Source organism: Tachyglossus aculeatus, chromosome 18 (genome assembly GCF_015852505.1).
Source record: "Tachyglossus aculeatus isolate mTacAcu1 chromosome 18, mTacAcu1.pri, whole genome shotgun sequence".
Classification (NCBI taxonomy): domain Eukaryota; kingdom Metazoa; phylum Chordata; class Mammalia; order Monotremata; family Tachyglossidae; genus Tachyglossus; species Tachyglossus aculeatus.
In genome coordinates, this window is record NC_052083.1 from 32025856 (window position 1) to 32050550 (window position 24695).

General features: G+C 43.9%; 1 protein-coding gene across 1 annotated transcript; it reads right to left on the reverse strand.

The window, feature by feature from the left end:
* Positions 1–379: 379 nt before the first annotated feature.
* NDUFV3 (NADH:ubiquinone oxidoreductase subunit V3) lies at positions 380–23657 on the reverse strand. Its single transcript, XM_038760230.1, has 4 exons — positions 23496–23657; positions 16470–16593; positions 4805–5701; positions 380–1457 (listed from the first exon to the last, which is right to left on the reverse strand). Exons 1-4 carry the CDS (start codon positions 23544–23546, stop codon positions 1294–1296), a joined length of 1236 nt encoding a protein of 411 aa, XP_038616158.1. The 5' UTR covers positions 23547–23657; the 3' UTR covers positions 380–1293.
* Between the last annotated feature and the right edge of the window lie 1038 nt (positions 23658–24695).

Below are 24695 nucleotides of genomic sequence, written 5' to 3' on the forward strand. Positions count from 1 at the left end.
AGGCCCGGAGCTTAGCACCTCTTTTCTGTCCCCCTGTATTCAAGATGGTGTAAACGGAGAGAGAGAGAGAGAGGACAGTTGGATTCAGAGCAGGATGCAGATGTGCTGGGCTCAGCCCCCTCTGTCAATCAATCAGTGATATTTATTGAGCGCTTATACTGTACAGAGCATTGTACTAAGTGCTTGGGAGATTACCATAGAATAAACAGATACAGTCCCTCCCTTCGAGGAATTTACTACAGTCTAGGGTACCTGGAGAGGTGAATGGGGCCTCTGTCCCATTCCCCAAATCACCTCGTTCACCACTGGCAGGCAGTTAAGATATTAAAATCTGTTATCACAGCAAAATACCCTTTACACATGACTGGAAATCTGGGAATTTTTTACTTTCACCACAGTCTTTATTTTATAGATGCTTGCTAGTATTAGAACATGACCCACATCCTGAGCAATGGAGCTTCCAATGTAGAAACAGCAGGAATTTTGGCATTACACGTCCATTATTACCATGACTCTGTTTATCATACTGTGAAACAAAATTATCTTCTTGATAAAATTGCACCAATTCCCTCATGTAGACACTGTAAATGTGCCCCCCCAAAGTGTACGTGAAGTTATTGCAACTGATTAAGGGTAAGTCATTTAGGCAATTTTGAGATGCTTGACAGCTTAATTAGCTCGGGAAGCCTGCATGTAGCCATCTAAAAGGAAAAAAATTTTAGTCATAAGATACTTATGCTTTCACTTCTCTCCCAAATACACCACTACAAACTTGCAATAATTTTACCATCTGGATCAAGTCCATTTTGTATGTGCCGTATTAAAAGGTGGAGATGGGGTTTGGTGTTGTGTCACACTGAACTATAAAGCATGGAAACCTAATATTCATGCCCTTTTTTTGAAGATAGTCATCCCACTTCACTTGTCTTAAAGAGGCTGCACAGTATACTTTGGATTACCTACTATACACAGTGCGTGTCCACTACCTCACTTGCAGAGATATTTGGGGCACCAACCTCAGAGGGCAACATCAAGGTTAAAATTTGGAGGGATAATGACTAAACAAATGTCCAGTAGCTACCAAACAGACTGGGCTATTTTCAAAAGGTGACTAAGAAGGGTCACAGGCAGGGTAATTAATTGACTATTTGCAGTAAAGGACAACTAGGTGAAGCAAATCAAAGGCAGCTGCACAAGCTATTGTTGAGCTGAGTTTACTTATATAGAAGGAACAAAGTAGCCATAATGCATCACAAACTTATAACCTGATCGCTTTTCTTTCAAATTTTGAGCTCAATGTCTGGGTGACTCTTTTCCAGAAGAAGGCTGAGGCAGTCGAAATTTTGACAGATCCAAATTAAAATCTAGGAAAGTAAACGCTGTGTACTCATGATGCTGGAGGTTCTTGTAAGTGGAATTGTCAAATGGCTCAGGAGGTTCAGCAGCTGGTTCAGGCTCTGTAAAGGAAAAACAAAGCTAGTAAACTTAGTCACGCCAGGAAAGATGTTCCTTCTTTTTGGCTGAATCACCCTCCAAACCTTTAGATATACCACACGCTGTGAACATTATTCTTTACATCCCAAGATTGTTCATCTAAGAGACAACTTGAATTCCTTCTTATAACTGACCTCGTCTCAAAATAAAGACCAGCAGAAGCAAGATCTTCTAAAGAAAAATTGGAGTAAGTCAGATTTTTTTCACCCTTTCCAAAACCCAATTTATCATATGGATGGACCCTAAGTCTTCATGTTCTGGCTTACTATTTTATTTTGTGTTTGCCAGTTCCACTCGGCTCCACTACCTGGTAAATTTCAGATGACGAACCCATATGGAGGCCTTTAAAGAAAGCTTAAAGACAAGTGTTACATAGAAATTAAAAGCAGTGTTAGTGTGAAGCAGAAATACCTGTGAAAATGCCTGTGAAATTGCCGGGGGTGGAGTGGGGAATGCAACATTTTATGGATTGGATTTTCATATATTAAAAAAACTTGAAAGCTAGTGAATTCCCAATCTGTTTCAACCATTAAAATTAATTTATTGTAATAGCCTATAACTCTGAGTTATATATAACTATCTAGCTATAGTTATCAGTTCTTAAATTGGTGCACACTTGAGAATGTACACGATAAATCAATAAAACTCCACTAATGAAATTTCTTCCAATTATTATACTTAGTCTATTGCACTGTGCATGCATTCTACCTTCTTGCTTTTCCATCTGTTTTCTCAAAATACAAATGTTTAGTCTCTGAAATTTAACTTTATGCTATTTTTACATCATAAACGTACAGGCACAAATGAAAATAAAATTTCAAGTAAAATCGAAGGCCCCTACAAATTTTGCAGGCTTATCTCTATATTCAAAGAGCTTGTTGCTGAATGCAAAGTGAAAGAGGGTGATGAAGAGAAGCATAACTTTCCAGGAATAAAGCATGCCATGATAGCAAAATAAAGCACAAATGAAACGATGTCTTTTGGTTTCACATAAGATGAAGCTGTGTTTCATTTGTACTTTTGAGAATGAATTGTCAAGGCTTTCTCAATACCCTATAAGCTTGATATAAAATCATGAATTTACCTGCATGATATCTCCTGCTGACAAAGCTGCAAAGACCTTTGCATTTCACAGCTGATGTCCTGAATCAGAAAACCTTTGTGTTATACCCAACACTGACTGGCCCCAAGTGAAAAACTTGAAGAACTTCAATTCATTTCACTACAAAATGTACCAAGCTAGTGATTGAATGGTGTTTGCTGCCTTTTGCAGAGACGACATTCAAAACGATGTGAAACCCAACCACCAAATATATTTCAACTGAAAGATGAGGCCTCATTTAACTCGAGTCTGATGCTCAAGAGAAGACGGAACTTGAAATTGATTCTGCACATGACTCCTTAAACCTGAAATTTGGATTTGCGCTGAAATATCTTCATACTTCAGACTTCAAGCAAATACTTCTGAAAAACAAAATCGCCCATGGAACCCTTAAATTCTTTTGCTTCTATTAAGACAAAACAGTGAATCCACTGATCTTCTGGTCAATGCTACAGAACTCTGCACAATAGGAGGGACTTAGTAAATACTGTTATGAGCTTACTCTGCTTTTTCAATTTTGAGAAGGTGGTTTTAAGAAGGAGGTATTGGAGACCATGCTTCTGGACATTTCAGTACATTTTGCCAGTTTGCGGTGCTGTTAGCAAATCAAGGTAGAAGAGGCAGAAAGAAATGAAGAGTGCAAAAGGTATGTAAACAGTTTAGAAAATTAAGCAGACTATTCTGGATGTAGTTATGCTACTTACTAGTAAACACTGCTTGAGGACAGGGAGTTTTAAAGCGTGTTAAAAAGAGTAATTTCTGAATTGTTTGAGACGAGTCTTTAGACCAACTACTTGAAGGCATGGAATACTTCTGAGGGTCAATCCTCAAGGAGAGGAGAAGAAAGGTTTAACTAAACAAGTAATAGTGGACATCACATCATCATCAATGGCATTTATTGAGTGTTTACTGTGTGCCGAGCACTGAACTAAGCACTTTGGAGAGTAAAATACAACAGAACCGGTAGACACATTCCCTGCCCATGAGCTTATTTATTTCTCTGATGGTGAGTTACGATGAGGAAACTAAAATAGCAGGATTATTCACCTAACAGTGGTCCTCTTTTTTCAAAGGGCCTTTTTCAAAAATGAATCAAAGCATTAAAATCCAAGATCATTATTTAATCATGTTTTAAATAATGCATTTTCCAGGGAAGGTGAAAAAAGTTGGCCCCTCTGAGCTGGTTAAAAAACTTCATACGAAGTCCAAATTTGTGACAACTCCCAAGGATCTGGGAGAATAAAGGAGACAGTGTACTTGGTGCTCCTCTAAAAGAAGACAGTAAACAAACTTGCTCTGCCAGTGCATGTGCTTTCACTATCCCTTTTGGCTAAAACACGACAGTACAATTAGGGGACAGACTTCTGACCACTTGAACCTGTCTGGATACAACAGGATGCAGGGTTGGAAGAAAGGGTTGTGAGCATAATAGTCCTACATACAATGTGAGTTACTTTAATGTGAGCTTTGGCAAGAATGCAATCCCCAGGATTTCTAGGAGAACTAGGTGCATTCTTAAGAAACCACGTGGCTTAACTGTTTAATGGTGCCCTCTTTGGCGTACCAACATCATGTGTAACATCTTACACTTTCAAAAGCTGTTAGAGCCTATTTTTCCTCATTGGAAGGCAATGTATTCACTAAGAGAATGAGGGAAGGAAGCTATCGTCTTGCAAAAATGATATGTGTTAAACACAAGGGTGCTAAAGATATTCCTCCTCCACACTGAAAAATACTCATTAAAGTATTCTAGGAGACTTCATAATATTCAAGGCAGAAGGGGAAAAGTCTCCTAATCTGTGACATTATAGGATGCATCTCTGACATAATGCTTTAATCAGAGCAGTGTGGAAAGTGGAAAGAGTATGGGTCTGAGTCACAGGACTTGAGTTCTAATCCCGCCTCTGCCAGCTGCCTGCAGTGTGACCATTTAACTGCTCTGTGCCTCAGTTCCCTCATCTGTAAAATGGGGATTCAATGCTCGTTCTTCCTCTTCTCCCTCCTACTTAGACTGTGAGCTCCACGTGGGACAGGGACTGTGTCAAACCTGACTACCCCAGCGCTTATAACAGTGCTTGAAACACAGTAAGGGCTCAACAAATACCATAATCACCATTATCGTAACACTTCCATTGACCGCCACGCGTGTTCAAAAGGAATCCTCCACAAAGGACCAATATAGTTTTCAACCGTAAGTTAAAGTTGTACCCTGTAATGTGCCTTGCTCTTCCCTCTGAGCTGAGTCTTGAATGATTTCCTCTGCCTCCTGGTTCACTTCTGGGATTGTGGGTTCCAAAATGTCACCTTTGGCTTGGGACGCTGCTGCTTCCAGATTTACCACTGGCCCCTTTTCTCCCCCAATCTGTTCCTTGGTCCGAGGCGGGACTGGCTCCAGTTGCTTCCCTGCTCTGGTTTCTTCCTCCAATCCTGGCGCCAAAGAACCTTTCATCTGAGCCAACGCTCCTGCTTGTGGGTGGTGAGATAGCGTTGGTTTGACTGCTGTTGGCTTCTGATTTTCTCTAAGTGTTTCAAAGTTAAATTCTCTTCTCTGGGCGTATGTTTCTTTTGCATTCCTTTTCTTAAAAGAATCTGTTTCTTCCGCCTTGCCTATTTTAGCTTTATTTCTGGCATCTTCAAAAGCCTTGAACTTTTCAATGGGGGCGGCTTCCACACCCAGGTGATCTGTTTTTTTCAAATGGACATGACCTGCCTGTGCCTTCTTGTTCAGGCTCTTCTCTTCAGGGGGCTTCCTAGTTTTCTCGGAGGAGGAGGGGAGGGGGGCGGCCTTGCGTCTAGGAAATTCAACATTAGTTTTAAAGGAAATTTGAGGCTTAGTTGCAACGTGGGAGGTGCTATCCTCTCCATCCGAATCTGAATCAGAGGAGGTGGAGGAAGAAGATGATGAAGACGAAGATGAGTCATCCTCTAGCTTCTTGCTGGACCTAGATTTTGCTGAGCTAACCCCCTTTCCTCTGAATGGAGAAGCTGATGCGCGTTGAGGGAAGTCCACGGATGTCTTCCTCGACAAAGCTTTCCTGAATTCTTCATTTGTCAGTCGTGTGTTCTCAGGGTTATTCCTAGCTACTGTTCCGCCTTTCTTTAAAGCTGATGAGTAAGAATCAGAAGAAGATAGTGGTTTAGGAAATTCAGCTGCTGACTGGGTGGTTGGGAGGCTGGCCCTCTCCTTTGGTGCCCCTATAGCTAGAAAATGGTATAAAGAGGGATATTATCATTTGCAACTTTTCCCCCAATTCAGACTTCTACTTTGATGCAGGACTCAGAGAACTCTAGGTTTCCAAAATTATTTCAAACCATTTCATTAGATACCAATCTGACCTCTTCACTACCTGAGTCAACTGTTCGTCAATGGAGCCCCTGAACAATTTTGGTGAAGACCACTGGACACAGGCAGTGACTTCCTAAATTTTCCCAGGGGCAACTGGCACCCTGGCACCAGGCAGAGAAGCCAACGTGGAAAGGGTGGGCAGGCGGGTGGGCCAGTGGGAGACCACAGAACCAGGGAGTGAGAGCTAAAAGAACCAGCAGGGTAAGAGGTGCTCACGAAGCCCAGCAAGTGGAGTTGAGTTGGAAGTGGAGTTGGAGTGGAGGTAAATGGGGCCTAGGCTGGGGAGACATACAAGAACCAGGCAGGATGATTTGGGGAGTGGGAGCCTGATTTTTAAAATGTTTAGTCCCTAGGCCATGCCTAGAGAAGCAAAAATATTCTTTGGAACCAATAATCTAAATTTCTCTCCGGTCTTCTTAATTTGAGGCACACAACTACACAAATGGATGTCACACTGAGCACAAAATACGCCACATATTGAATAACTTAACTAATAATATAATACAAAATCAACACCACCTGACCTTTTTAAAGATAGCTACCTGACTTTGTGACTGAAGGCGGAAAAAATCCTTACTCATGAGAGGGTTTTCAGAGAGCTATAGTGTAGCTACTCAACTATATGCTTCATTCTTGTTGTTCAAGATTAGACCTGCTTAAATGATCATCAAAATTAATTTGGCTACCTGAAGAGAAGGAATTCATAATACACAATCTCTCAGAGGGTCCCTATACTGGGTACTAAGCCTCTAATTTTCTGAATGAAGCTGCTGCCAGTGACATTTGATAAAATGCATTCGGTCCCAAAGAATAATGAATGAGCACAAGTATGAACAAGGATAGGAGGACGAGGTTAAAGTAGCAAGGCTACTCAAATATAAAAACAGAAACAAACAAAACAAAATCCAATACCAGCAGATCAAAGCTGAATGTAAAGTGTAATTTTGGGATTTCTTCAAAGGGGGATAAGAGAAAGACTAAGATGAAAGACTAATTTAACTCAAAATAGCAAGAATATTCCTGGCTATGGCAAATAATATTAATAATACATTAAGGCAATTTAATTTTACAATTCTTATAATTACTCTGACACTAACTTAATGAACTGAATTGGTCATACAATCACATTATAAGCAACACTGTTGGGTAGGGACTGTCTCTATATGTTGCCAACTTGTACTTCCCAAGCACTTAGTACAGTGCTCTGCACACAGTAAGTGCTCAATAAATATGATTGATTGATTGAGTGATTAGAACAGTGTCCCATAAGCACTTGGCATTATGCATTTTATGAACTTTGAAAAACTTGGGAAATATTGGGAAATAAACATTGTTTCTAAGTGGGTTTTCTAGAGCAGTGCCCTTTGCCATGCCCACATCACAAATTCCTCTTCTCTACGGTGGAAAATTTTTAACATTGATGACCCCATGGACCTCTGTGACTTCACTGTAGACATTATTTCAAAACTGATTAGGTCTTTCAATCCCTTCATGTAATAAATCAACTATTCCATTTAACCAATTCAGAAGAAGAGGACCATAAAAATACAGAAGCTTTAAGAAGACTAGAAACTAGCTAGAAGTTTTGAAATGCTCTAAGGAGAAACAGTATTCAATAGAAAGATTTAGGTAACCCACCAGAATCAGAAGAGAACAGAGATAAAGCAGAATATCACATTACGTTGTGAGTGTGGAGAATTGACTGCCATCATCATCATCATCAATCGTGTTTATTGAGCTCTTACTGTGTGCAGAGCACTGTACTAAGCGCTTGGGAAGTACAATTTGGCAACATATAGAGACAGTCCCTACCCGACAGTGGGCTCACAGTCTAAAAGGGGGAGACAGAGAACAAAACCAAACATACTAACAAAATAAAATAAATAGAATATATATGTACAAGTAAAATAAATAGAGTAAAAAATATATACATATATACAGGTGCTGTGGGGAAGGGAAGGAGGTAAGATGTGGGGATGGAGAGGGGGACAAGGGGGAGAGGAAGGAAGGGGACTAGCTCATTATTAATGGTTCAACCATCACAAACAGATGCAATGGGAGCAAAGAACATCACTTAGTCCTCTGTTCTCTAGGGCACTGATGAAAACAACCTAAGTCCATCTTGGAAACAGAGACAGGCCCTGTATGGAACAAGTCCATTAGCCCAGGAAGCAATGTGAAAGAAATGAAGCTGGGACTATGGGTGACAATTATTTTTCAGTCACATTCACACACATGGATAACATCTTCACAGCCAAGAGAACAAAGGGCAGATAAGTATCTAGAACTCTATAAAAACACTGATATGGAAATGGGGGTCTCTCTCTCTCAGCACAACCTGTCAGGGAAGAATTGATAAGGAAGGGAACATTGGTCACTACCTTCCCCGTTCAAAGATGGCAGGGTCTGCTGTGGTTCAATCCTAAACTACACAACAGCCAACATCACACTCTAGGAAATGGATGGGGAAAGCAATGGCCAGGCCCCTAACCCTAAGCCCCACTCTGCCGATGGCCTGTCCTACCCTTCCTTTGTGGTGCCATCATGGGCCAAACCCTGTTCCCTCATCCCCTTACTTCCTCCTGTCTTTTGAGACATTAACTCTGGTGAGAATTTGTGTGCCTGAGTGAATAAGGGAGGGAGGGGGAGAGGTGGAAAAAGAGTAGAGAAAGAAAGCAGCCTGGCCTAATGGTTAGAGCATGGGCCCGGGCGTCAGAAGGATCTGGTGCCTTAAAACTACAACCCAGGCTCTACCACTTGTCTGCTGTGTGATCTTGGGCAAGTCTCTTCACTTCTCTGTGCCTCAGTTACCTCATCTGCAAAATGGGGATTAATACTCTGGGATCCATGTGGGACATGGGATGTGTCCTATCTGAATACCTTGTAACTACCCCTGTGCTTAGAACAATGCCTGGCACATAGTAAGAGCTTAACAAATACCATCAAAAAAAGGAAAAGGGCAGGCTGAGAGAGGGTGTGTGGTTGGGCAGAGAGGCTGTGAAGTCTGAGTTGGTGAGTGTACTTAGAGGTGTATTTCTGGGACATTTTGGTCCATTTTCAGCTAGGATGGAGACATCCTTGGGGCCTCCCGCTCCTGCACTCTGAGATTTCCCCAGTCACTTAGTGTCACCAACCTGTGACTTTTAGTACCCCCAAGCAGTCGGGGTTCGGCTAATCAGTCCTGCTCCTAAGGGGCTGGCTGCTGCAGCGTGAAGGAACGCCATAAGCCCTATTCCTTCTCTGTGTTCCAGAGTCTCCAGATTTTCATTGGGGGCAGGGAATGTCCTAAGCACTTAGAATGGTAAGCGCTTAATACATATGACTGAATGAGTGAATAAATGAACCCAGGCTGCTCTGTGGTTATTAACGGATAACTAGTATTTACTGAGGTCTTAAACTAGACCCAGAACTAACCCCTGGTCTGACACTTTGTTCCTAACGAAGTCAGGAGTCCCACAGCCACTCCTAAACTTCCCTTGGCAGCTCTTTTGTGGGAACAGTTGTTCTCAAATCCTGCTCTGAGAGTGTCCATGCTGATCACAGCCTTCCCAGTCTCTGTTCCCAGCAGGTACTTGGTAGAGTCTGATCTGGGAAATCTCTGGGCCTCTTCCCCTTCTCTCTGCATGGGGCTAGTACAGTTTCGATCCTTACAAACTTCTTAACCCTGAATGAAGCTGGACAATTCTGCTAGGATTTAATAATAATGTAGGTGATACACGACCCGGCAAATTATCACCTGGCCTCGCTACGATTTAAGTCCCGTAAGTAATAGACAATGGTCGTTTAATTTATCTTACTTTTGTACCTTTTGGGAGAAGCTTGACTGATAAACATTTTTACTAACTGCATTTGGCTGAAAGGCTATAACATGCACCGTGTACTAGCTAAGGGACAAAAGAACCAGTTCAATTTGTGGAAAGCAATTCTCTCGCGTAAAATGGTACCTTAAAACCACACTCCATTCAATAGGCTTTGTTTTAAATAGAAGGCTTGGTATAAGGAAAATGTACTGTTATTTAGTAACATGCTGTTCTGGAATTTGCCTCATGAATGTTTAAAACAACAACAAAAAAATCTTGCCATCTTCTGTTGGTGGGGGAAAACCCAAAAGGGATTGTCCAGCTAATTAAATACACATTTAAGGGAAGGGTTGAAAGGAATTTTTAGGCTTGCTAAATACAACTGGGCTATTTATTGAAATTTCTTGAAACTCAGGCTGGAAGTGTTTAACTTGCTCCAGGAAAGCCAATTTCACTCAGTAATAGTTTTTATAAACAAGCTAATTCCTGATGAGCTAGAGGCCATGACATACCTTTTCCTCATGACAGAGTGGTGCTTTGCAATGTGCAGTGACGGTACGGTGAGCAACTGACACCCGCATCTCCATATCAATCAAAGCGACAGCACCCGTATCATTACACATTTAATAGAACAGACATAATGTCGACTGGAACAGAAAGCTGTCACATAAAGGATAAATGTCTCCCGCTTTAAATATAAGTGTCTTGACTTCGCCTCGCTGTTTGTTTTCATTAAATGCTTCACATTTGTCTACCAGCAGGAGACCTATATATTGTGACAATGTTTTAGCTCGACGTTCCTCCTTAGTTGAAAGGCAAATAAAACAGAAAACCAAACTGCCTGAATGAAACTGGTCTCATGGGCTCAGATGCATATGTCCCAGAGCAGAACATCTGAATTATTTACTAAGGAATGCGTTAAATCTGCCAGAGGCTATAATATTTTATATAAAACAACAACTGCATCAGGAAGAAATGGGTAATACTTGTGAAATGGTAGCTCTCCACCCTATTTTCTTTCCTTTGTCTTGCTGCTGCACAAAAAAGGGAGCGGCCTGAGCCAACTCTCCATTTTATCCAGCCGAAGAGTCAGGCGTGATGGCTGACTTCCAGAATTCAGTATTCTCCACACTGGGATTTACATCATCGATAGACGAACTTTCACGAGTAAGGGTCATCAATTTGGCAAGAAGTTCCAAGACTGAATTTTAAAGACAAAGCGTTAAGCAGAGGTAATCACTGTAATCTCCAAGTACCATGTTTTACATTTAAAATATTTTCTTCGGCGATTTTATGTTTTCCCCAACCATAAAAAACTTAGGAGACACAAAATTAATCAAATCCACTACTCTAACAATCAAAACAATTTGCTGATTTCCAGTGCACTAGACCGTAAGCTCGTTGTGGGCAGGGAATGTGTCCATTAACTCTGTTGTCTATTACTCTATTTATTTATTTTACTTGTACATAGCTATTCTATTTATTTTATTTTGTTAGTATGTTTGGTTTTGTTCTCTGTCTCCCCCTTTTAGACTGTGAGCCCACTGTTGGGTAGGGACTGTCTCTCTATGTTGCCAATTTGTACTTCCCAAGCGCTTAGTACAGTGCTCTGCACATAGTAAGCGCTCAATAAATACGATTGATGATGATGATGTTGTATTGAATTTTCCCAAGCACTTGGTCCAGTGATCTGTACTTCATAAACTCTCAATAAATCCCACGGACTGATTGATTGATGAGAGGGAGTCACTGGCCCCTGAAATGGCAGCCAGGACTGGAAGTGGGTGCATTTTTGCCTTTTATTCCGTAATGAAACATCCTGTCCAGTTTAGGCTACAGATGAGGGTTGAAACTTGGCCACTGGATCACTGTGGGAATTGAAAATTCCACAAAGCAGCCCAGTGGCTGAAGTGAGGGCTGACTTACTGGAAGGTTAGACTTTTATGTTCTGGACCCCCTCCTCAGGCCCAGAGAGAGAAATTTCACTGAGGGAGGAGGCCTGGTTCACTGCTGAAAGTGTGGCAGCCTCTTTCTCTCCTCCCCGGTCCAGCCTCTGCTTGGACAGGAAGAGATGAGCTGCTGAGGTGGGCAGTTGGGGTCAGCTTTATATGATGAAGCGGGGAAAGACCCCTGAGGACTGGCACCCAGGTCTGGAGTACCCCTCCCTATGCAGTGCCACTTCAAAGTGTCAACAAAGCCGCTTCACCTTGAGAGTGTGAAGCAGTGTGGCCTAATGGAAAGTGCACAAGCCTGAGAGTCAGGGCTCTAATCTGGCTCCTCTACTTTCCTGCTTTGCGACCTAGGTCTAATCACTAAACTTCTCTGTGACTCAGTTTCCACAGTCACAAAATGGGGATTTAACATCTGCGCTGTCTCCTGCTTAGACTGTGAGCTCCATACAGGACCTGGTTATCTTGTATCTACCCTTACTACAGTGCTTGGCATAGAGTAAACACTTCAATACCATTATTATTATCGTTATTATTATTGCTGTTGTTATTCTTGAGTAAAATATTATACCTTGAACATGAATACCTCTGGCCAATTTTTGATAAAGTCAGCCAGAAGAAATAAGAAGGTCATTTACAGTTGAAAGTGCCTTGGTCTTCATTTAACTTTTGGATCTGAGTATCGTCTGTGATTTGCCAGGAAGGAATGCTTAGGGAGCTGTGAAACTGACACAGGCAGACAGTATCTGCAGGTCAATTTAAGATTATTCTATTATTCATTAAATATTGATTTACTTGTATTTTTCCAAAGTGTTCTCATATCCATAATCTCAATCTATCCTCACAATACCACTGTGATGGTGGGAGGGGCAGGTATGATTATTTCCACTTTACAGATGAGGTCCTGAGGCACAGAGAGCTAAAATGACTTGCCCAAGGCCCTCTCAGCTGGTCACTGGTTGAGCTGGCTCTAGAACTTAAGGTCTCCTGGCTCCTAAACCTGGGCTCTTTTCACTAGACGATGCGGTTCCCCACCTGTGGAACGTCTCTGACACAAGACAGGTTTCCACTTCTTAAAATTAAAATCATTTCTGCATTGGCAGTCAGTCAATAATAGTCAGTCAATTGCATTTACTGAACACTTACTGTGTGCAGAGCCCTGTACTAAGCGCTCAGGACAGTACAATATAACGGACACATTCGCTGCCCACAACGAGCTTACCATCTAGGAAATGTACATTGTCAAGGGGGTCCCCTTGCCGTTTAACTTGGCCAAAGCATGGCCCACCTTGAACAGCCTCTTCTCCTCCAGAGGCATTCGTGGTTTTCTCCCACCTTTCTGGTCACGCCCAACCCACTGGGCACTAACCACTCAAGTGTGTGCAGTATCTGTTGGTTTTCTGATCATTGTACAAGGTTTTTATGTGTTTTTATCAGTTCGCTCTCTGCCCGTTGGTGTTGCTGGTCTTGGAAGCAGAGAACTATTCTGGGAGAAACAGCTCTTGGCTATCCTTCTCTCCAGACCCTGTGGACCCTCCTCCTCAAAGACTGGGGTGCAGGGAGGAGGGGTGGGGAGGGGGAGTTGTCCCCAGCTCAAGGTGAAGCACACGTCAAATCACGTCTACTAACTCTCTTCTACTCCCCTGACCTCTTAGTAAAGTGCTCTGCACGAAGCAGGTGATCAATAAATACCATGATTGCCTGACCTTACACTTTTAACGCGGTATGTCAGGCAATTTTAATAGTTTTATTTAAATATTTGTATTTAACAAATATTAAGTATTTGTTAAACACTATGCACCAGGCACCCTACTAAGTGCTAGGGTAGATACAGGGTAATCAGGTTGGACAGAGTCCACGTCCCACATGGGGCTCACGGTCTTAACCCCCATTTTACAGGTGAGGTAACTGAGGCACAGAGAAGTTAAGTGACTCGTCCAAGGTCACATAGGAGGCAAGTGGTAGATCCAGGATTAGAACTCATGTCCTTCTGACGCCCAGGCCCGTGCTCTATCCGCTAGCCCAAACTGCTTCTCTTACCACCTCGAAATACCAGCTCCTTGAGGATTATATGTGGCAGGTTCCCCAGGTGTTTTATTCAGTGCTCTCTGGACACAATAGGCACTTCACAAATGCTGGATATCCGATCTTCCAATAATTAACTGAAGGGGAGATCAGTATTTCTATTGTCAAAATATTTCTATTTGTCACTGTGAGGCAAAATAGTCTCATGGAAAGAGAACAGGGCTGGAAGTCAGGAGGCCCTGATTCTAGTTCCAGCTCAGCACCTGGACCATGGTATGACCCTGGACAAATCACAATCTCTCCGTGTCTCAGTTTCCTCGCCCTGCAAATGGGGAAAATAATTCCCACCTCTCCCTATTTCACAGGTTTGTTCTGAAGGTAAAATGAAATAACTGATGGAAAAAAACACTTGGGAAAACAAAAGGACCATATGCTTGTTTTCTTTGTTGTCTGTTTCCCCATTCTAGACTGTGAGCTCGTTGTTGGGTATGAATTGTCTCTATCTGTTGCCAAACTGTACTTTCCAAGCCCTTAATACAGTGCTGTGCACACAGTAAGCACTCAATAAATATGACTGACTGAATGAATGAATGAATGGTTATTCTGCAAATAATGAAGAAGAGTGTGGCCTAGTGGATAGAGCACAGGCCTGTGAGTCAGAAGGACTTGGGTTCTAATCCTGACTGCCACTTAATTAATGATGGCATTTATTAAGCACTTACTATGTGCAAAGCACTGTTCTAAGCTCTGGGGAGGTTACAAGGTGATCAGGTTGTCCCGGGGGGGCTCACAGTCTTAATCCCCATTTTACAGATGAGGTAACTGAGGCCCAGAGAAGTGAAGTGACTTGCCCAAAGTCACACAGCTGACAACCGGCAGAGCCGGAATTTGAACCCATGACCTCTTAATCCAAAGCCCATGCTCTTTTCCACTGAGCCACGCTGCTTCTCTATTGTCTGCTGTAGGACGCCGGGCAAGTCACTTCACTTCTCTGTGCCTCAGTTAACCTCATATATAAATGGGCGATTAAGAATGTGAGCCCCATGTGGGACATGGACTGTGTCCAACTTGATTATCTTGGGTCTATCCTAGTGCTTACTACAGTGGCCGGCACACCATTTTACAAAAAGGATTTATGGAGAGATAACATTTATGGAATGGGAAAACTTGAGGGAGAAAGAACAGTGCATGATTCATACACAGCTGAAGCCTCCTTTATAACTGAAAACGGCAGAGGGGAAAATAGCTGGTGAGGGCTTAGTGAGTGCCAAGTATCTATGAGGATTGCACGGACAGAGAGTGCAGCAGGATCAATCAACCAATCAATCAATCACATTTATTGAGTGCTTATTGTATGCAGAGCACAATCCTTGGGAGAGTTCGATAAAATAAATAGGGGGTGAACTTCTCACTCTATGACTGCAAGCTCACTGGTTATATTGATAGGTACAAAAATGAGAACCGATTACACTGATGAGATAAAATTGCTACGAGGGAATCTTTGATAACTAGTCTCCAGATCAAAAGTATCTGTAAGGCTGTTACGACACCCAGGGCAAGACAGAACCTCCATTAAACTGGCCTTGGAAATTTAGATTACAAAACAGTTCTAGAAGATCTGAGAAATCAGAAGCTCTTTAGGACCATATAAACTGAGAACATTGGGGTGGAGAGTGAGGGTTTTTTTTTTTTAAATATTGCTTGTTAAGTCTTTACTATGTGCCAGGCCCTGCACTGAGCACTGGGTAGATGCAAAACAATCAGGATGGACACAGTCCGTGTCTCAAATGGACTCACGGACTTAAGTCAGGAAGGATTTAATTCCCATTTTCCAGAAGAGGTAACTGAAGCTCAGAGGAATTAAGTGACTTGCCCAAGGTCACACAGCAGACAACTGGCAAAGCCGAGATTAGGATCCAGATCCTGTGCTCTTGCCACTAGGCTCCACTGCATCTTTAAGTCCAAGAACCTTAAGTTAGTAATGAATTTTAAAGGTCTGTTAGTGCATATTGCCCTGACCCACTCTAGGTATCAGCGGGGTGAGACAGGTCTACGTCGACTGAGGAAAGCTACTAAAATACGGTGGGGGTGAGGGGGAAGCAAAGATCAAGGCTGCTTCTGGCAATTGGGGTATTGTGGAAAATATGTTGGGATTATGGTGAAATGGGACAAGAGGGACATAAGCCTTGGGCATGACTCACTGAAGACTGAGTCACAATGACAAGATTTAGTTCTTTCTATCTCCCACTTCGAAAAGCAACTCATGAAATTGAGCAATTACAGTCCTAAACCAATTACCGAGCAGTCTGCCAATAAATACCAAGAGCCCTTTAGTATAGTTCCATATGAGGTTAAGATGATACGGAGATAGGTTAGGAGAAGTGGAATGAGCTTGTCACATGTCTTCTAATGCTTGGTACAGTGCTCTGCACGCAATGGGTGCCTGACTACTGACTGACTGATTTTTGCTTAATGATGATGGACAAAAGACAATTTACATTGGAATACAATATATAGCTTGCCAAATATTTATTAATGACACCCAAAAGATCTTGAATAGTGTCCTAAACCCAGTAGATTAATAAATATTGATATACTGAATTTCAGTTGTAGACTTATACCCAATTTGTTTCTATACATAGAGTAAAAATCTGCTCAAAGTGAAAAACAAAGAAGGATCCTTTTCAAAAGCTTTATGTGAATTGACCTATTTGCTTCACCCCCTCTTTCGCCGAGTACAACAAACATCTTACTCTTTGGTGCACGCTGCTTTTTAGCCTCCTCCGGCAGACGCTCCTTTTTACTGTTCTCTGATTTTGCATGGACGGAAACCGTGGAAGCAAAATCTCGAAAACCCCATGCTTCCAGCTGCACAGTCTGAAAATAAATGGATTAAATACAAACATTTAATTTATGAATAAATGAAAAATCGGCATTACCACCCTGAATGATCTTGAGCAAACTGAACTTTTTGATTGAAAGACCCCACGTTTTAACGTCTGTCTCCCCCACTAGACTGGAAATTCTCTGAGGGTGCGGACTGTGTCTACCAACTCTTTTATATCAACCGCTTAGTGCAGTGTAAACACTCAATAAATACCATTTGCTGATTATAATGATAATTGAGGTATTAAACGCTTAGTATGTACGAAGCCCTGTACTAAGCTCTACGGTAGACGCAGGATAATCAGATCCCACATGGGGCTCACAGTCTACATAGAAGGGAGGCAGGTATTGAATCCCCACTCTGCAGATGAGGGAAACAAGACACAGAGAAATGACTTGCCTAAAGTCTCAGGGCAGGAAAGTGGTCGAGTCAGGATTAGAACCCAGGTCCTCCAATTCCCAGGCCTGTGCACTTTCCACTAGGCCATGCTCTTCAAGCGTCTAGTACAGGGCTCGGCACACAGTAAGCGCTCAGTAAATACGATTGAATGAATCGGATCTGTACCCCTTAAGCACTTGATATTTACCTCATCCAGGGCCCTTATTACATATTATAATAACAACAATAACAATTGCGGTAGTTGTCAAGCACTTATTATGTGCCAGGCACTGGACTAAGCGCTGGGGTGGATACCAGCAAAACAGGTTGGACACAGTCCCTGCCCCAATCCCCATTTCACAAATGAGGTAACTGAGGCACAGAGAAGTAGAGTGACTTGCCCAAGGTCACACAGCAGACAAGTGGCAAAGCCGTGGTTAGAACCCATGACCTTCTGACTCCCAAGCCTGTGCTCTGCCCGCTATGCTTCTCCCATATCCTTATACTCTCCCATTTTCCCTATCTGTAATATATTTTAATACATATAAATTAAATATTAATTAATTAATTAATTAATTAATTAAATTAAATATAAATATAAATTAAAATATATTTTAATATCTGCCCTGTAGACTTTATGCTCTCTGTGGTCAGGGATCACATCTACCAACTCTACTGCATCATGCTCTCCCTAGCTCATCATCAGTCATATTTATTGAGCGCTTACTGTGTGCACAGCACTGTACTAAGCGCTTGGGAAGTACAGTTTGGCAACATATAGAGACAGTCCCTACCCAATAGTGGGCTCACAGTCTAAAAGGGGGAGACAGAGAACAAAACCAAACATACTAACAAAATAAAATAGACTAGATATGTACAAGTAAAATAGAGTAATAAATATGTACAAACATATATACCTATATACCGGTGCTGTGGGGAAGGGAAGGAGGTAAGATGGGGGGGATGGAGAGGGGGACGAGGGGGAGAGGAAGGAAGGGGCTCAGTCTGGGAAGGCCTCCTGGAGGAGGTGAGCTCTTAGTACTGTATTCTACACACAGTAAGCACCCAATAAATACCATTAATTGACGGTTATCAATCAGTCAATCCTAAATATTGAGCACTTACTGCGTGCAGAGCTCAGCTGTAAGCACTTGGGAGAGGACAATATGACAAACCCATTCCCTGAACGAGATTACAGTCTAGAAGGGGAGCCAGACATTAATATAAATAATACAATAATACAAAATTATAGTAGCTGCCACACATCTCATGACGAGACAGGTCTCCGTTGGTGAAAGGAACTGCACAGAGCTTAATCTGGGTTGAGGGGTGCAGCTTTTTCTGCTATTAATATACCACCGGTTACTCCAAAATAGTTCTGACTCAATGCCTTAGGTTTACTGCTGCTACCCAGCGTGGCTCAGTGGAAAGAGCACGGGCTTTGGAGTCAGAGGTCATGGGTTCGAATCCCGGCTCCCCCACATGTCTGCTGTGTGACCTTGGGCAAATCACTTAACTTCTCTGAGCCTCAGTTACCTCATCTGTAAAATGGGGGTTAAGACTGGGAGCCCCACATGGGACAACTTGATCACCTTGTAACCCCCCCAGCGCTTAGAACAGTGCTCTGCACATAGTAAGCGCTTAACAAATGCCATTATTATTATTATTATTGTTACCCCCACGCAGGATGGACAGAACTTCACTGATATGTCGGGGAAAGGGCAAGTGGGTGGAAGGTGAGCAATAGAGGTCAATGCCCATCCCGGATCGTTTACGCTTTCAAGCGCCTTTAATACCTCTACATCCAAAGACACTGGGGGTTTTTTAATGGTATTTGTTAGGCGTTTACTATGTGCCAGACACTGTACTAAGCGCTGGGATGGATATAAGCTAATCACATAGGACACAGTCCCTGGCCCACACGGATTCCATCATCTTTATCCCCATTTTACAGGGATGTGAGGCACGGAGAAGTGAAGTAACTTGCCCAAGGTCACACAGCAAAGAGGCGAAGGAGGGATTAGAACCCAGGTCCTCTGCCTCCCAGCCCCAGGCTCTAACCGTTAGGCCACACTTTTTCTCTCCGAATAAACCTCCTCCCCGATTTTCCACTTGCAACCACCGTCCGGGCGGCGGGGGCGAAACTGACCAAGGGCCGGGCACAGGGCTGAGGGAAGACGGTCGACATAATAGCAATAATTACGGTATTTAATATATGTTGCCAAGTATTATACTAAACGCTGGAGTAGACAGAAGACTGAGATATATGTATATCTCACCCAGTATATATGTATATCCTGTATATATGTATATATGTTTGTACATATTTATTACTCTATTTTACTTGTACATATCTATTCTATTTATTTTATTTTGTTAGTATGTTTGGTTTTGTTCTCTGTCTCCCCCTTTTAGACTGTGAGCCCACTGTTGGGTAGGGACTGTATATGTTGCCAACTTGTACTTCCCAAGCGCTTAGTACAGTGCTTTGCACACAGTAAGCGCTCAATAAATACAATTGATTGATTGATTGAGAGCTCCCTCTAGACTGTGAGTTTGTTGTGGGCAGGGAATGTTCGATGTTCTATTGTACCCTCCCAAGGGCTCAGCATGGCGCTCTGCACATAGTAAGCGATCAATAAATGTGATTAATAATAACAATAATAATGATGAAACAGAAGCAGTGTGGCTCAATGGAAAGAGCACGGGCTTGGGAGCCAGAGGTCATGGGTTCTAATCCCGACTCTGCCACTTGACAGCTGTGTGACTTTGGGAAAGTCACTTAACTTCTCTGTGCCTCAGTTCCCTCATCTGTAAAATGGGGATTAAGACTGTGAGCCCCACGTGGGACAACCTGATCACCTTGTATCCCCCCCGGCGCTTAGAACAGTGCTTCGCACATAGTAAGCGCTTAACAAATGGCATCATTATTAAAATTATTATCCCTCATGGGGCTCACAGTCTAAGTAGGAGGGAGAACAGGTTTTGAATCACCATTTTATTAATAATAATAATGGTATTTGTTAGCGCTTGCTCTGTGCCAGGTAATGTACTAAGCGCTGGGGTGAATACAAGCAAATTGGGTTGGACCCAATCCCTGTCCCATGTGGGGCTCACAGTCTCAATCCCCCTTTTACAGTTGAGGAAACTGAGGCACAGAGAAGCAGCGTGGCACGGTAGAAAGAGCCCGGGCTTTGGAGTCAGAGGTCATGGGTTCATATCCCGGCTCCTCCATTTGTCAGCTATGTGACTTTGGGCAAGTCACTTCACTTCTCCTCAGTTACCTCACCTGTAAAACGGGGATGAAGACTGTGAGCCCCCCCCGTGGGGCAACCTCCTCACCTTGTAACCTCCACGGCGCTTAGAACAGTGCATTGCACATAGTAAGCGCTTAACAGTAATAACAACGATGGCATTTGCTAAGCTGTGTGACTTTGGGCAAATCACTTCACTCCTCTGGGCCTCAGTCACCTCACCTGTAAAACGGGGATAAACACTCCCCCTCCCCCCCGCCTTACCTCCTTCCCTTCCTCACGGCACCTGTATAAATGTATATGTTTGTACATATTTATTACTCTATTTATTTACTTTACTTGTACATATTTATTCTATTTATTTTATTCTGTTAATATGTTTTGTTTTGTTCTGTCTCCCCCTTCTAGACTGTGAGCCCACTGTTGGGTAGGGACTGTCTCTATATGTTGCCAAATTGTACTTCCCAAGCGCTTAGTACAGTGCTCTGCACACAGTAAGTGCTCAATAAATACGACTGAATGAATGAATGACTGTGAGCCCCCCGTGAGACAACCTCATCACCTTGTAACCTTCCCAGCGCTTAGAACAGTGCATTGCACATAGTAAGCGCTTAACAATAATAATAATGAGGGCTTCTGTTAAGCCGTGTGACTTTGGGCAAATCACTTCACTCCTCCGGGCCTCAGTTACCTCACCTGTAAAACGGGGATGAATACTAATAATAATAATAACGGCATTTGTTAAGCGCTTACTATGTGCAGAGCACTGTTCTAAGCGCTGGATGAAGACTGTGAACCCCTCGTGGGGCAACCTCATCACCTTGTAACCTCCCCGGCACTTAGAACAGTGCATTGCACATAGTAAGCGCCTAACAATAATAATAACGAGGGCATTTGTTAAGCCGTGTGACTTTGGGCGGATCACTTCACTCCTCTGGGCCTCAGTTACCTCACCTGTAAAACGGGGATGAAGACTGTGAGCCCCCCGCGGGACAACCTCCTCACCTTGTAACCTCCCCGGCGCTTAGAACAGTGCATTGCAATCAATCAATCGTATTTATTGGGCGCTTACTGTGTGCAGAGCACTGTACTAAGCGCTTAACAATAATAATAACGATGGCATTTGTTAAGCCGTGTGACTTTGGGCGAATCACTTCACTCCTCTGGGCCTCAGTTACCTCACCTGTAAAACGGGGATGAAGACTGTGAGCCCCCCCCCCGTGGGACAACCTCCTCACCTTGTAACCTTCCCGGAGCTTAGAACAGTGCATTGCACATAGTAAGCGCCTAATAATAATAATAACGATGGCATTTGTTAAGCCGTGTGACTTTGGGCGAATCACTTCACTCCTCTGGGCCTCAGTTACCTCACCTGTAAAACGGGGGTGAAGACTGTGAGCCCCCCCGCGGGACAACCTCCTCACCTTGTAACCTCCCCGGCGCTTAGAACAGTGCATTGCACATAGTAAGCGCCTAACAATAATAATAACGATGGCATTTGTTAAGCCGTGTGACTTTGGGCGAATCACTTCACTCCTCTGGGCCTCAGTTACCTCACCTGTAAAACGGGGATGAAGACTGTGAGCCCCCCCCCCGTGGGACAACCTCCTCACCTTGTAACCTTCCCGGAGCTTAGAACAGTGCATTGCACATAGTAAGCGCCTAATAATAATAATAACGATGGCATTTGTTAAGCCGTGTGACTTTGGGCGAATCACTTCACTCCTCTGGGCCTCAGTTACCTCACCTGTAAAACGGGGGTGAAGACTGTGAGCCCCCCCGCGGGACAACCTCCTCACCTTGTAACCTCCCCGGCGCTTAGAACAGTGCATTGCACATAGTAAGCGCCTAACAATAATAATAACGATGGCATTTGTTAAGCCGTGTGACTTTGGGCGGATCACTTCACTCCTCTGGGCCTCAGTTACCTCACCTGTAAAACGGGGGTGAAGACTGTGAGCCCCCCCGTGGGAAAACCTCCTCACCTGTAACCTCCCCGGCGCTTAGAACAGTGCATTGCAATCAATCAATCGTATTTATTGGGCGCTTACTGTGTGCAGAGCACTGTACTAAGCGCTTAACAATAATAATAACGATGGCATTTGTTAAGCCGTGTGACTTTGGGCGGATCACTTCACTCCTCTGGGCCTCAGTTACCTCACCTGTAAAACGGGGATGAAGACTGTGAGCCCCCCCCCCCCCCCCCCCCCCCCCGTGGGACAACCTCCTCACCTTGTAACCTCCCCGGCGCTTAGAACAGTGCATTGCACATAGTAAGCGCCTAACAATAATAATAACGATGGCATTTGTTAAGCCGTGTGACTTTGGGCGGATCACTTCACTCCTCTGGGCCTCAGTTACCTCACCTGTAAAACGGGGGTGAAGACTGTGAGCCCCCCCGTGGGAAAACCTCCTCACCTGTAACCTCCCCGGCGCTTAGAACAGTGCATTGCAATCAATCAATCGTATTTATTGGGCGCTTACTGTGTGCAGAGCACTGTACTAAGCGCTTAACAATAATAATAACGATGGCATTTGTTAAGCCGTGTGACTTTGGGCGGATCACTTCACTCCTCTGGGCCTCAGTTACCTCACCTGTAAAATGGGGGTGAAGACTGTGAGCACCCCCGTGGGACAACCTCCTCACCTTGTAACCTCCCCGGCGCTTAGAACAGTGCATTGCACATAGTAAGCGCCTAACAATAATAACAACGATGGCATTTGTTAAGCCGTGTGACTTTGGGCGAACCACTTCACTCCTCTGGGCCTCAGTTACCTCACCTGTAAAACGGGGATGAAGACTGTGAGCCCCCGCCCCCCCTCACCTTGTAACCTCCCCGGCGCTTAGAACAGTGCATTGCACATAGTAAGCGCCTAACAATAATAACAACGATGGCACTTGTTAAGCCGTGTGACTTTGGGCGGATCACTTCACTCCTCTGGGCCTCAGTTACCTCACCTGTAAAACGGGGGTGAAGACTGTGAGCCCCCCCCCCCCACCTTGTAACCTCCCCGGCGCTTAGAACAGTGCTTAGAAGCACATAGTAAGCAATTAACAATAATGAGGGCATTTGTTAAGCGCTCACTACGTGCCACCATTAGTATTATTAAGTGACTCGACCAAGGTCACACTGCAGGTCCCTGCCAGGGTGGGATTGGAACCCAGGTCCTCCGACTTGGGAGCCCCACGCCGTGTGTGTGTGTGTGTGTGTGTGTGTGTGTGTGAGGCCCTGCCCCCCCCCCCCGGTGCCGTCCTTTACCTGGCGCGTCCCCGCTCGTCCCAGCCGCAGCAGGGCGATGGCGGCGGCCATGGCCGGCCCGGGGCGGGGCGGGTCGGGTCGGGTCAGGTCGGAGGGGCACCACCAGGCGGAAGCGGGCGGGGCCCCCCGTGCCGCGCTGAGGGCGGCCCGGCCGGGAAACCGACGCCCGGGGACGCGCCGTTCCGGATGCGCAGGCGCCGAGCCCGCTGCGCGTGCGCACTCGAGTGACCGGGGGGAGCGGGCGGGGCTTCGGGACGAGGAGCCGGGAAGTCCGCCCTGCCACGCTCCCTACTGGCACTGGCTATTTGTTTTTCTTTCTTTCTCTCTCTTTCTTTCTTTCTCTCTCTCTTTCTCTCTCTTCCTTCCTTTCTCTTTCTCTCCCTTTCTTTCTCTCTCTCTCTCCCTTTGTTTCTCTCTCTTCCTTTCTTTCTCTTTCTCTTCCTTCCTTTCTCTCTCTCTTCCTTTCTCTCTTTCTCTCTCTCTCCCTTTCTTTCTCTGTCTTTCTCTCTCTTTATCTCTTTCTCCCTCTCTTCCTTTTTCTTTCTCTCTCTCTCTTTCTCTTCCTTTCTTTCTTTCTCTCTCTCTTTCTCTCTCTTCCTGTCTCTTTCTCTCTCCCTCCCTCTCTCTCTCCCTTTCTTTCTTTCTCTTCCTTTCTTTCTCTTTCTCTTCCTTTCTCTCTCTCTCTCTTCCTTTCTCTCTTTCTCCCTCTCTTTCTTTCTTTCTTTCTCTTTTTCTCTCTTCCTTTTTCTTTCTCTCTCTCTCTTCCTTTCTTTCTTTCTCTCTCTCTCTTCCTTTCTCTCTTTCTCTCTCCCTCCCTCTCTCCCTTTCTCTCTCTCCCTTTCTCTCTTCCTTTCTTTCTTTCTCTCTTTCTTTCTTTCTCTTCCTTTCTTTCTCTCTCTCTTTTTTCCTTTCTTTCTCTCTCTCTCTTTCTCTCTCTTCCTTTCTTTCTCTCTCCTCTCTCTCTCTTCCTTTCTCTCTTTCTCTCTCCCTCCCTCTCTCTCCCTTTCTTTCTTTCTCTCTCTCTTCCTTTCTTTCTTTCTCTTTCTCTTCCTTTCTTTCTTTCTCTCTCTCTCTCTCCTTTTCTCTCTTCCTTTCTTTCTCTCTCTCTCTTTCTCACTCTCTCTGTCTTTCTTTCTTTCTCTCTCTTTCTCACTCTCTTCCTTTCTCTCTTTCTCCCTCCCTATCTCTCTTCCTTTCTTT

Bases quoted from the DNA above. Each gene is read 5' to 3' on its own strand.
- NDUFV3 (XM_038760230.1), bottom strand. From the start codon at position 23,546: ATGGCCGCCGCCATCGCCCTGCTGCGGCTGGGACGAGCGGGGACGCGC. The intron at 16,594-23,495 runs GTAAAGGACGGC...ATTTATTTTCAG, and splicing joins GACGAGCGGGGACGCGCCAG to ACTGTGCAGCTGGAAGCATG. The intron at 1,458-4,804 runs GTACAACTTTAA...TTTCCTTTACAG, and splicing joins AGAGCAAGGCACATTACAGG to AGCCTGAACCAGCTGCTGAA.